Below are 12195 nucleotides of genomic sequence, written 5' to 3'. Positions count from 1 at the left end.
CAAAGAGAAAAAACAAATTGTCATACTTATGTAAACTGCTAGTAACTGCCATAATTATATAAGTGGCACATTTTTGCTCACATTACCTGTTTTAATAAACATTTTCTCATTTTTTCTACATCCACTGGCTCTTCTTTAAGTGCAAATTCAACAATGGTGTTAAGGAGGGCAGACTGTGGATACAAGCCTTGAACATTTTGCTTCAGCCATTTGTATTTGTGGACACCTGTAACTGTACTCAAAATTGGCTGCCACTTATCCTGCAAAACATGAAGGTAGCATGTTAAAACTTTTTAAACTATTTTAAATTACTGAAAATATGAAGTTATTTCATGCAAATCAATTTCCAAATTTAAAATACTGGAGGGGTCTGGGGGAGAAATGAAAACTTCTTCAAAGTCAGGAAAGATTATTTTAACTCATTATCTTTTTTACTATTGCTGCATAAAATTTCAAATGTGTTAATGTTCAAAAAAAGAAGTAACCCATCACAACATTTTATTGTGAAATAAAACTTTACCTAAGATAATTAATAATTTTAAGATTAGAGAAGGCATCTATACACACGCTAAATACTTAGTACAACCTTAATTTTAAAAATCATTCCAGGCTTCACTGAAACAACTTGTCATACTTAATTATACATCCCAAACACCATTATCAGAACATTAAGTGTCAAGTTATAGCAATCATGCTTTAGCTAATTCTTTTTTCTCTTTTAATTTTTATTAACAAAGTTGATTCAAAATCTGATATCCTACCTTGGGTGATTTGATTGGTATGGGCTTTTTATCTATAGGTACAGGACTGTGAGGTACCACACAAGATTCTTCTAAATCACTCTCTTCATTTCCTATTTTGGATTCTTCTACATCAGCAGATTCAGATTTTTTTGGCACTATAAAAAAAAGTATTATATTTTCATGCAGTCAGATTGGATTTTACATAATCACATTTTTAGGTTTGCATGATAACCTAAGCACACACAATGCTTTAAGATCTGTCTGTAATAAAATGGAAATGCAGTCTTGGTGAACTCTATGTCCAACTATTACCAAATTAACTCCGGTATTATCTGCAATATGCTTTTATCTTTAAAGACAAACTAGAAAAGTCCTTTTGTGTCTGTTCACCACATTAATTTATTTCCCGTTAAGTCATTGTTTGACTACATTTTAATAAAATATGATTTCTAAAAATATGTCACTTCCAGTGGAACGTTACTAAAACAAATTCAGAGGATCTGATACTGAAGGATCCTTGTTAATACACTGGAAAACAAAAAAACACGCCTCAACTAAATTTGTTTTCCAGTTCTTGCTGTAGGATCTGACACGCAACCTCTGGTTTAGAAAACGTCATGAAAAAGCAGCAGAAGCAAATGGCTTTGATGCTTTATCTAAGGAGAGGCTCATATAGCAGCAAACCTTGAAATAAGATGGATTTCCATTGTTTCAAAGAGAATACAACATCAATTCTGCCTTACCTCTTTTTTTCCTTTTTTCTCTAATGATTTTCTGAGCTACCCTTCGCCATCGGGGCAAGGAACTAAGAAGTTTAAATTTGGACATTATAGAGAGATCGTTGCAAACTGCAGGACGCAGCTCATTGAATAAGAATCTCAAACGCTCAATGACAGGAGCACAAACTTCCTTGTAAGAACGCCCTTGTTCCTGATGTGTCTACAAGAGACATTGGAAGATTAAATTATTGTATAATACACAATAAAATGAACAATATATAACTTTTTAATAAAACACTTCACATGAAAATTATTTGTAACGTCAGCAGCTAAGAGTCTTACCTTAATCAGTGAGCATTTTGCTTGGTAGACAACGCGACACACATCCACTACAGATTTGGGTAAGGTTTTGTGCTTTACCTGGTCAACTCCAAGGGTACCAGGATGAACAAGAGACAGTGCTACATGACCTTAACGGGAAAAGACAATGTTTGAATATGCATTTCCAAACCATATGAAGCACAGTTTAAACTGGTCCAAACAAACACACCACAAGCCTACCTACCCAAATCTTCATGCTTCAGAAGACAACACAGTAACAGACGTCCTACTTCTTCCACAGGATGCTCAGGAGGGAATGTGATCGGTGTTGTTAAGTGACACTGTTTACAGTATCTCTCTATTTGACACAAGAAGTCCTAAGAAAACACACAACAGCCTCTGTTTAACTTTGGTTTTAAAATACAATGAAAGGACTCAAAATAGCACAGGCAACATTTACATAACACTGAATAACCTCCACAATGTGAACTAACATGCCTGAGATACAGCACACAGTATGTGCAATTTAACACACAGCAACTACAACCCAATACTATAAATACCCTACATCGTTTTTCCTGTATGAATAGAGAAATGCATGACTCAAGGAATAAAGCTACTACTGCTTCAATCTCTTCATGAGATAGGTCACCTAACAAAATTTTCAATTGTCTTCTGATAAATCATAATTCATCATTATCACTATGCCCAAAGACTTACTTAGGGGTTTTTTCAAAAAGGAGCAGAACTCAGAGGGTTAGAAAATCTGAATGTATTACAGAAGATAGTGATCAATGTAAATAACAGGGTTTTTCAAAATATCCACAATTCCAACCATGTGAAACCTGAACCTCAAGTCCCAAAGGGATTTTAAGACAAAGGCATACATGAATCTCAAATATAAAATACATGTGCATCTTGACAAAAAATCTCCATCTCAGTTCAACTGGAGGTGAGCAGGATCTCTCAATGCTACTGAACACTGACATGAGAAGTAATGCATTACTAATTTTTTTGTAAGAATATTCAAATTTTTTAGTTTTCCCACTCAAAAATTCTGAAGAAATAACATACTATTACGCTATTAAATGAAATATACACATTTTATCCATTAATAGTGTTCAACCATTCCTTACACAAAAAGTAATTCTGAAATAACTTTTTCATTTGTTTTGCTATAACCTTCGGAGACTTTTCACCACCAACTACCACCCTTCAGAAATAGTGTCTGTGCACAGAATTACTGAGGGCTTACCTTCACAGTGTGATCCTGAATATTATTATCTGCAATAGCTTGGAGAAAGGGTTGTGAATGGTCACTCAAACTCAATCGATGTGTATATAGTTTTGATTTATTTGGGGTAGTGTTACCAGGTGAACTGCAATGGTCTTCATCTTTTTCCTCATTGTAACTGTAATGAATCTGACTAGTTTGCAAGCCTCCAGAAAAGATCGATGACTTCAACCATTCTAAAATAAAGAAAACATGACTGAATATTCTGATCAAAGACTAAGCTATCAAGACTCAATTTCCTCTAATAAAATGCATTCACAGGCTTCAACAACATTGAGCAAGTTTCTCATTTGCTGAAATTTTTTCACAGGAAAGAAAAAGAGTTATTTAACCAAGAAATAATTAACTAACATGTCAGCCATCATACGTTTAGAGATACAGGGCCTTAGCAATTTTTATGCCATTAATATTGAATTATACCTTCTATTCACAAAACAAAGACACCCAATAAGAAAACAGCCAATACCACAAGATCCAGGCACTCTTAACTGACAACAAATTGGTGAGATAGGAGACTGCGTAGCATTCTTTTATATTTCGTGTTGCATACTAAGAAACTCTGAATTCAACTGCTCAAAATTACCTAATCCCTATTTAAATCCTGCTAAATTATTGGGATTTTGATAATTTTGATAGTTAATGTTAAGAATAAAGCACTCCCACAGAAGATACCAAGTCTAAAAAAGTGCTAAGTTTTCAGTTAGCTTATTTGCCCTTTGTCTTTTTCTTGCATGTTTTTGACAAATATTTGTCACTTATTAAAGCTCAAAATGACATCCTGCTTACTGGCACATTCAATTTCCAGAGGAGAAAGTGGTGTGCTCATAGCCAGGTAGGAAGCGTGCAGTCCGAGGAGAAGACCCAAATTCCGTTCTGTGTCTATCAGAGGTGATGACAAAGTGCTGAGATCTGGTGTTGTAATCACTTCCTGGTCAGGCTGCACAAAAAAAATAGCAATTGTAAGCTAGAGCTGAGCCCCAACAAGAAATCTGACAGCAAAGTAATGTTTGACTTTAGTAAGCATTTACGCATTGTAACATTTTTACCTCTATGTATTGGCCAACACAGAAGGCATGCATTGATTCCCGTGTGTCCTCAAACTGCAAAGCAGCTTCCAAAGCAACAACTGGGTCCTCACCAGCAAACTGAGCTAATGAAAGAATGAAGTAGTCAATAGAGTAGCTAAAAATATGTTAATTTCACCTGTTTTGAAACAAAAGTAATTTGTGTCTTTAAGTCAGATGAAAATTCTCACCAAGTATGCTGCTGCCAGTTAAAGACTGGGTTTGGAAGTCCTTTATATCATACACTTTCCCATCAATCACTGTCCAAAATCCTCCATCTTTGTTGTGGTTCTCTAGATCAGCCTTACGTATAAGTGTCACTTCCTCATTATTTCTGCAGCTCTGACCAGTAAAAAATGAACCTATCCATATAAAATAGAAAAGAGAATTTATCAACAGGAAATCAGAAAGGGGTTTTTATGAACATTATTTTAATAGTTGCCTAATCCAATTCTTTGCATCTGTTCAAAAGATGCTTATTTTTTTATATGCTCCAAAGTAAAAGTGGCTATTATTATGTTCCTGTCTACATATTGTGCAATTAAATTGTCTGAATACTGTGTTCATTTAGGCACTAATCTTTAATGTCACCTAGCATTGCCCATCTATATGACTGTTTTGTGTGGAGGTGGAGCAGAATAATCAAGTTTTTTGCTAAATCACTGCTCTAATTGCTTCTTCCTCTGAATTACTTGGGTTGTATTACTCACTTGCCTGCAAGGAATTTGCTGCATATTTAATTTCAGCTCAAATTCAGATATTTTAATATAAAAGAAGCCTCTCTTTTTGACCACAGACACAGTTCATATTACAAAGTCCCCTGAGAAAATAAAAATTCCTTATTTCAAAGCTTTCACATTAGTCATCCTTTGTATTACAGACAGAATTTAGTAACAAAATGCACAGATGTTCTACTTGGGTTTTCAGTGTAACTTTTCATACTCAAAATGCAAAATGATGTGAACTACTCCTTGAAAAAGCTGCATCTGCACCCTGCTTAATGCTACCTCCATATGTAACTTCCTTAAGAACATACTGACAGAAATAAATACTGCCTTATGACTGTCATATAATTTGGTTAATAAAACTTTGTACTGTGAAGCAGGATTCCCCTCCTGAGTGTAGTTCATGAATAGCCACCATTTTTATACAGTTACTTTATGAAAGCAGTCCAGATGCTGTTAAGTTCATACCCATTATCCCTGGCCATGCTAAATCCTCATTGTCATCTCTTTCCTTTCCAGGGGCTAAGTGGTTAAATCTGTCAAGATGTTCCAGCAAGCCAGCCAACAGAGGGATGGCACCAGCTTCCTGCATTAATCCAGCATTTTTACTGAGGAGCAGCACTATAGAAACCACCAGTTCTGGAAGAAGAATGCCTAAAAACAAAAAACAAACACAGAAGATACTCACAATTAGTTCAAGTTCCAATCACTGCATTGCAGAAGTAAATCACCATTAATATATTATGCCTTTGACTAGTGTTGAGTACAAACCTCCAGCCTTCCTCACTGAATTTTACCTCCTTCTCTCCCATTAACCAAAAAAATTAAACTGACTCCTTCTTAGCCATTTAGAACTTTCTTGAAAGTCTTAGAATTCCATGGAAGGGAAAGAAAATAGGACAACTAGTAAAAACCTACCTGTTAAATCTCCATCCACGACACAAGATACTTCTGCAAAATGCCTATGACTAGTACAAGCAATGCTGGTTGCCACAGGAAGTATATCACCAATGTGTGTGCACAGAAGAGCAGTGTATTTCTTCAGTAAAGAACCAACACCTAAGAGGTCAGGACCTGTATAAAAATAAAGGAAGAGCATAGAAAATCATCAATAGTTATATTTAAGAAATAGACATAGACTTCAAAAGCTGAGAAACTCTTCTGAAATTATGCCACTTGATATTAGCACTAATTCAGGAAATCACCTATTTTTAAAGATTTATAAAGCACTCATTTATCTAGATCCTATTACCTAACAAAAAAAATTTCACTTACAGAAAACAATGTAAATAAACTACTTTCAAACACTGTTCAGAGAGTAACTAGGTTGATAAACGAGACAAGAAGATAAAAATAAGAAACTGTTATCCTGCAAAATCTGTTACAGAAATATTTAGGAAGGGGTCAGAGGTTATCTGTTTTTGTTATTTGATTTTTAAAACCGTAACTTACTGTATGTATTAGGGACCTGGCCGACACAATCTGCTGGGTAAAGTTTGCTAACAAGCAGACGCTGAAAACGGAGCAACAGGTCCAGAGAAGCAGATCTCTCCTTGCTACAAATTTCCTGGTCCATGCAGGAAGAAATGCGACGAGCAACATCTTTTAGTTTGGCTATGGTCTGTGAAGCGATGTTCCTAAGTGATATAAAAGTATCATTAAAGGGGAGCTCAGAGTCAAGACAGTCCAAGGTTTAAGCTTTTGCTACAATTCTGCACAAATATATAAGAAACTTCTGCAAAGTTTATATGGAGAACTTTCACTCCTTTGCATTGCCGCACTCCAAATGTCAGTGGCTTTGTGGATGCATTTTAGTTTAAATTATTTGTAAAATACCTCAAGTTTATGCTTCCTGTCATCACTCACTAAAAAACAAAATCTGACAATCTTCACTGAGAGGTTGCAGTGAAAGCCATGACACTACAGAGCTTAAAAGAATCTCAGTACTGATTAAATTAAACGGTTGCCATTACAATTAAATGAAAAAATAAAATCTATTTCTTGGTAAACTCATAATTATTTCATGCTATACATTCTTTATGTTAAGTTCTCCTGTAGTTCCTCTGACTGATATGAAGCAGCTTTGTTCTCAGCACCCAAATTGGTCATGCATTCACAAGTCTCAGTCAAGAATTTAAAATCGAAGTTCCTTCCCTGTTTATAGTCTTCTTGAGGCAGTTCTAAACAAATAGACAAAATACTCAGTTCTAAACAAATTTGCAGCGATTCTCACACTTTGTAAGGACAGTCTTTCAAATATTTGTCCTACATGTGGTACAAAAACTTTCAGATACTTCTTTCAGAGAAAAACTATCAAAATCCATAAAAGCAAAGCAGTCTTTCTAAAACTGCATAATTTAATACAGAACACTGCTCCTTCGCAAACATAAGAGAACTATAGATAAGCTACAAGAATGTTCAATATTTTGAATTCTGAGGAGCTAAAAATGCTAGCAAGAGACTTCATTTGCTAACCAAAATTAACCATTGTTTAGCTGACCAGTTCACAGCACATCCAAATACATCTTCTGTACAAAAGACAAATTCCAAACAATTACCTTAGTAACTGCTGAATTAACTGAACTAATGGTAAACTTTGTTTTCCTGCAGATTCATAGATTCCAGTGTTAATAAGGTCTTTATCCAATGGAGTTCTGCTCCTATGAAGTGTTGATGCATTTGCTTCTTGTTCATCAATTTCTTTTTCTTTCTGTGCTTCCTTTTTTGCCTCAATATCCTAAAAAAGTAAATCAAGAGTAAGAAAACACGCAAACTTCCACTATGATTATAAAAGATTTTGCTAACAAGTATTAAAGGTAATAAGATCAAGTTACTTTTACCTACAGCAAAAATGAAACAAAATGCATTAGTATACAAAAAAAAATGTGCATTGTATATTCTGTAACAACCACATGGGTACACTTTTTTTGAAACAATTATAATGAAAGAAGAAAGTTGAAGGGAGGGATGAGGATGGTGAAGGTTAAAAAGAGTAAGGGAACCCCACAAAACTATGGTGGACACATGCCAGTAGCTGCTGCACAGTTCACAACTGAAGGCACATTTACTCTTGTATTTATAGAGGTAACCAATCCAGCCACCTGCAGAGGAACCTTCCCTGCAAAGCTGATGACCCATACCTGAATTTCTGCAGTGATAGCAGCGTTCAGCGCAGACTCTAAGCCTCCATCAGCCATCAAGCTGCCCACCAAGAGGTCAATCATAAATCTACGTCCTGGGCTTACATTCATTTCATTTCCTGAAACTAATAATGGAAGAAGTTATTAATGAAGTCCAAACGCAAGGCCCAAACCAAGAGGCTTCAGCCTGAGGACCGACCTGCACTGGGCAGGAGCGCTGAGAGCGCCCTGGCGCGCTCCTCGGCTGTGGGTAGCAGCACAGACCAGCCGCTCTGCAGCACCGCCTGAGCTGCCGACTGCACCGTGTTCAGAACCCCAGCATTGCTGGCCAGGGTCACCACTGTCTGCTTCAGGCTGTTCAGCAGGATGCTGCCCAGACCTAAGCCAAGGCATTCTGGATCCACCTGATGACTAATGGCAGCATGAAGCTGAAAAACAAAAAAAAGAGGGGAGGGGAAGAAAAATTTTAATTAAACAAGTGATATGAATTTGAAAGTCACTCCTGGAGCAATTGAGTAGGTTCAGTGACCAAGACAGAAACTTTCACCTGCAAATCTGTAAAATTTAAGGGAAATGTTGGTTTTCCTACATCAACCAATACTCAAAGATTATGAATGGTAGCTATAAGCCCCAAAGTTCTGAAGTAAACCTAAAGAATAACCTAAACTGTTTCCGTGTCACTGCATTATGCTAGAAAAAATAGCACATTTTCAACAACTGTCAGACACCAATTAAAGAGGTCATGCACTTTTTAAAGTGCTATTTAAAATTCATAAGAATGCTCAAAGTCTGAGTATACAAGGCTTAATTCATTTAGCTATCATCTCTGTAGTTCATTCTTAATGAAACCCAGAAGCTGTCAAGAAGAACAAAAAACAACCACTAGACACCAAATTTCAAAGAGTATAAAAGGATAGTATAGTTATTTCACTTTTTTAAATCAATAAAAGTGTTTTAAAGCACATTAAAGGTTATCGTTTCCATCCAAGCAATTTAGTGAAAACATTCAGCTCAATGACTGCCCAAAGTGTACAAAATTGAAGGTACCTGAAGTCTTAAAAGATTTAATGTTGCCACAGCCATACACTCCTTTTCCTGAGGAGGGGGCCAGTCAGAGGATCCATCCATTCCCTCAGTCACTTGTCTCAGTAACAGATCCAGCTGTTCAAATGTCATGGGGCAAACATCCACAACAAAAGGTACTCGCAAGCCTATTGACCACTCTGAACATGACGACCAAGCAAAACTCTATAAATGGAAACAATACACAAAGTTCCACAGTTAGTTATTTTCTAAATATGACACTCACTACAGATAGGAGTGTAAAGCTAAATCTTCCTTCAAACAGTAGATGTAGATGATGTAGTAATAGATGATGTGCAGGCACAACTGTCAAAGAGAATGCTCTACTTGCATCCTTGTAAACATACATAAAGCCATACAGATCTAGAACCCTCTTATCACATTTTCCAATGTATTCTCATACCCAGTCCGGGTATCTCACTATTTCTACCACAGAAAACATTCTGCTGACAACTTTTCAATTGTTGCATCACATAAAACAAAACAGGTGAATAGTTACTTCTCAGAACACCCAACAATGGAAAGCTAATCACCCCTTTCTGGTAGAACAACTGCACAAGATCTGTTTTTTCCAAAGCCTTCATTTACTCAGAATAAGGAATAATACAAAAAGTCATGTAAGCACATAGTGAAGGACCATGATTAGAATACAGAATTAACCTCAGTGGGAGGTAAAACCAAACAATTCAAAAATAAAACCTACCTGAGCAGGCCCACAGGCAATTCCAACAATATGCTTTGTGTCTAATCCCGGGAGAGCTGCAGGCTCTGGTTTAGTGATACGCAAAGTATCAAAATGCTGACACTGATCATTGCTTCCCCAGCTGTGCACCTCACTATCTTCAGTCAGTGCTAAACAATGGGTAGATCCAGCTGCCACATCTATCACTTTCTTTCCTGGTAGGAAAGTGAGATATTGAAAATACAACTTAGATATTGCAATCAATGACAGAAAAATAGCACAGGTAATGAAAACTATGCTAATTACAACCATGCTTAACTAGGAATGTATTACGGATGTCAAGAGTCTTATTTCTGCCTCAGTAGAGGACTAGAAGAGTACAGCAAAGCATAAACTAAGAGACAGGTAAGTACAGAAGCTTCCAAGTTAAAAAAGAAATCTTCTACTTTGTGTCCCTTCCACTCAGAAATTTTTTTGGGAAAGAGTTATTTAAACATCTCCCCATCTATGACAAGAGACTGTAAAGTAATTCTCACTTACATTATTCAACATATACAAATAACAATTTAAGGGAAAGACAGTGTATTAAAAAAGGTTTCTTTCTTATCTTCCCCTACAGAACCTCATGCTTCTCACAAATGAAAGAAATCACTTTCACTCTATTACAAAGAAGTCAAATGTCAAACATGACTTTAATGACATTATGTTGTCTGTTTTCATTTATTCCATTCACTTGCTTTAATCTAGGTTTATATTATATACATTTATTTGCATGACAATGCAAACATACTTGCTGTAAATAAGCATTTCTGTGAAGCCAATAAAAGAAAAGCAGCAAGAATAAAGAGAACACAAGACATGCAGCACGTAAAGTAGTCACAACATAGTGTCTTTAAGTCTGCTAAACTCTTGCAGGTGTAAATGCAGAAGTGATGGGAAACGCACATAATTACCTTTTTCAATGCTACCACCATAAAATACGACCGAGTACACAGTATCATCACTCAAAGTAAAGCTCATTTGTGTTGGGTAAAAAGCTCCAGCAACAGAAAGAGCTCTGGACTATTTCCAACTCTTTAATAATAACCTTTCAATAACCTTAATAATTACCTTTCAAGCCTTCCAGCAGTTTAGGGTATCGAACATGCTCTTCCGTCCCATGCCCAAGTCTCTGATTGTCACCTTTCCCCCAGGTGTAGACCTGGCCATCTTTGGTTAAAGCAATAGAGAACTGACTCCCACAGCGTACTTTCACAATGTCCAGATCTTGAAGCTTTTCTATCAACTTGGGAGTTTTGCAACCATCACTGCCCCCTCTTCCCAGTTTTCCATAGTCTCCATCACCCCAAGACCACACCTGGCCTTTAAATCAGGACAAAGAAAACAAAAAATAATTGTACTGCTTTTTCATGTAATCAAGTAGTCTGTTTTAACAAGTAAATACTTAAAAATCCAAGATTCTATAACAAGCATAAATTTTAAATTTTATTTTAAGAAAAGCAGTTCCAAATTAACTTCTAATTATTTGTGACAATAAGAAAAAAACATATTTGAAAGGTTTTCATGTTGAAAAAAATAAACATAAAAATGCAACATGTAACGTGTTGAAAATCTATTATTGTATGCAAACTCCTTCTTAAAAATGCATGAAGCATAGGATTTACTGTAAGCCAAGCAAGTCAAAAACTGCTTTATTTTGTTATTTATATGAACTTACAAAATGATTTCCACATCAAATGGGCAAATTGTCTGTTAAATCTATTTTTATTGTCAGTTTAAATCATTCAAGCATTTCTCAGAATGAAATGAAATCGCCATGTTTATCATGTTCTTTTGAAAGACAGTACTAAGTCTTAGTCTTGATGTAGGAGCTTAGAAACAGTCAAGTCATTCTGCAGCTGCAGTAAATAAAATTACAGCTCAAGAATGGTAAATCCATGCATGTCCACAATTAAAGCCCCATTTTACATTCTGATGTATTTGTATTCCCTACTTGCATAAGCAGAGTCCCTATGGTACTCTGATAAACAACAGAAGCATGCAAGCCAGAGACCAGCAGAAAGAGAAAAATGGATAAAATCTGGGTTTCTATTTCCTGTATGAGTAAAACATTTCCGTTTTTAAATAACGCACACACATTAAACAACTATATTTCTAAGAAAAAACTAGCTTCCAAGAACTATCTGCTTTCTAAGAGACGACTTTGGGGCTTGACCTCACAATGAAATACAGGTTTCTAATTTGTCTCATCCTAGGCACCTTGGTCAGGGATGTTGGAAAGAACTTCCATGCAGCTTCTCTTTGACACTTCCAAGGGGTTAACAGAGACAACTCTCCTACTCTGCATTCTGGCTCTTGTGACAACATGAGATACTTGCACTTACATAGTAACAAATAAAATATAGACACGTGCATGTGTATGTA

General features: G+C 36.0%; 1 protein-coding gene across 3 annotated transcripts in view; it reads right to left on the bottom strand.

The window, feature by feature from the left end:
* HERC2 (HECT and RLD domain containing E3 ubiquitin protein ligase 2) overlaps nucleotides 1-12195 on the bottom strand; it is a 106341-nt gene that overhangs the window by 58375 nt on the left and 35771 nt on the right. For all 3 annotated transcript variants that reach the window (XM_033053062.1, XM_033053064.1, XM_033053063.1), the window contains exons 15-32: nucleotides 10882-11133; nucleotides 9793-9986; nucleotides 9054-9254; nucleotides 8206-8434; nucleotides 8007-8131; nucleotides 7425-7603; nucleotides 6319-6503; nucleotides 5785-5940; nucleotides 5335-5520; nucleotides 4333-4503; nucleotides 4124-4227; nucleotides 3864-4014; nucleotides 3039-3253; nucleotides 2028-2160; nucleotides 1805-1932; nucleotides 1487-1682; nucleotides 762-898; nucleotides 87-260 (exon numbers count right to left, since the gene is read on the bottom strand). In XM_033053062.1, coding sequence (XP_032908953.1) covers nucleotides 87-260; nucleotides 762-898; nucleotides 1487-1682; nucleotides 1805-1932; nucleotides 2028-2160; nucleotides 3039-3253; nucleotides 3864-4014; nucleotides 4124-4227; nucleotides 4333-4503; nucleotides 5335-5520; nucleotides 5785-5940; nucleotides 6319-6503; nucleotides 7425-7603; nucleotides 8007-8131; nucleotides 8206-8434; nucleotides 9054-9254; nucleotides 9793-9986; nucleotides 10882-11133 — 3116 coding nt within the window. The remainder of the gene's footprint in view (nucleotides 1-86; nucleotides 261-761; nucleotides 899-1486; nucleotides 1683-1804; nucleotides 1933-2027; nucleotides 2161-3038; nucleotides 3254-3863; nucleotides 4015-4123; nucleotides 4228-4332; nucleotides 4504-5334; nucleotides 5521-5784; nucleotides 5941-6318; nucleotides 6504-7424; nucleotides 7604-8006; nucleotides 8132-8205; nucleotides 8435-9053; nucleotides 9255-9792; nucleotides 9987-10881; nucleotides 11134-12195) is intronic.

This window comes from Catharus ustulatus, chromosome 2 (genome assembly GCF_009819885.2).
Source record: "Catharus ustulatus isolate bCatUst1 chromosome 2, bCatUst1.pri.v2, whole genome shotgun sequence".
Classification (NCBI taxonomy): domain Eukaryota; kingdom Metazoa; phylum Chordata; class Aves; order Passeriformes; family Turdidae; genus Catharus; species Catharus ustulatus.
Note: the sequence above shows the minus strand (reverse complement) of the source record. Positions and strands in the feature narration are given on the sequence as shown.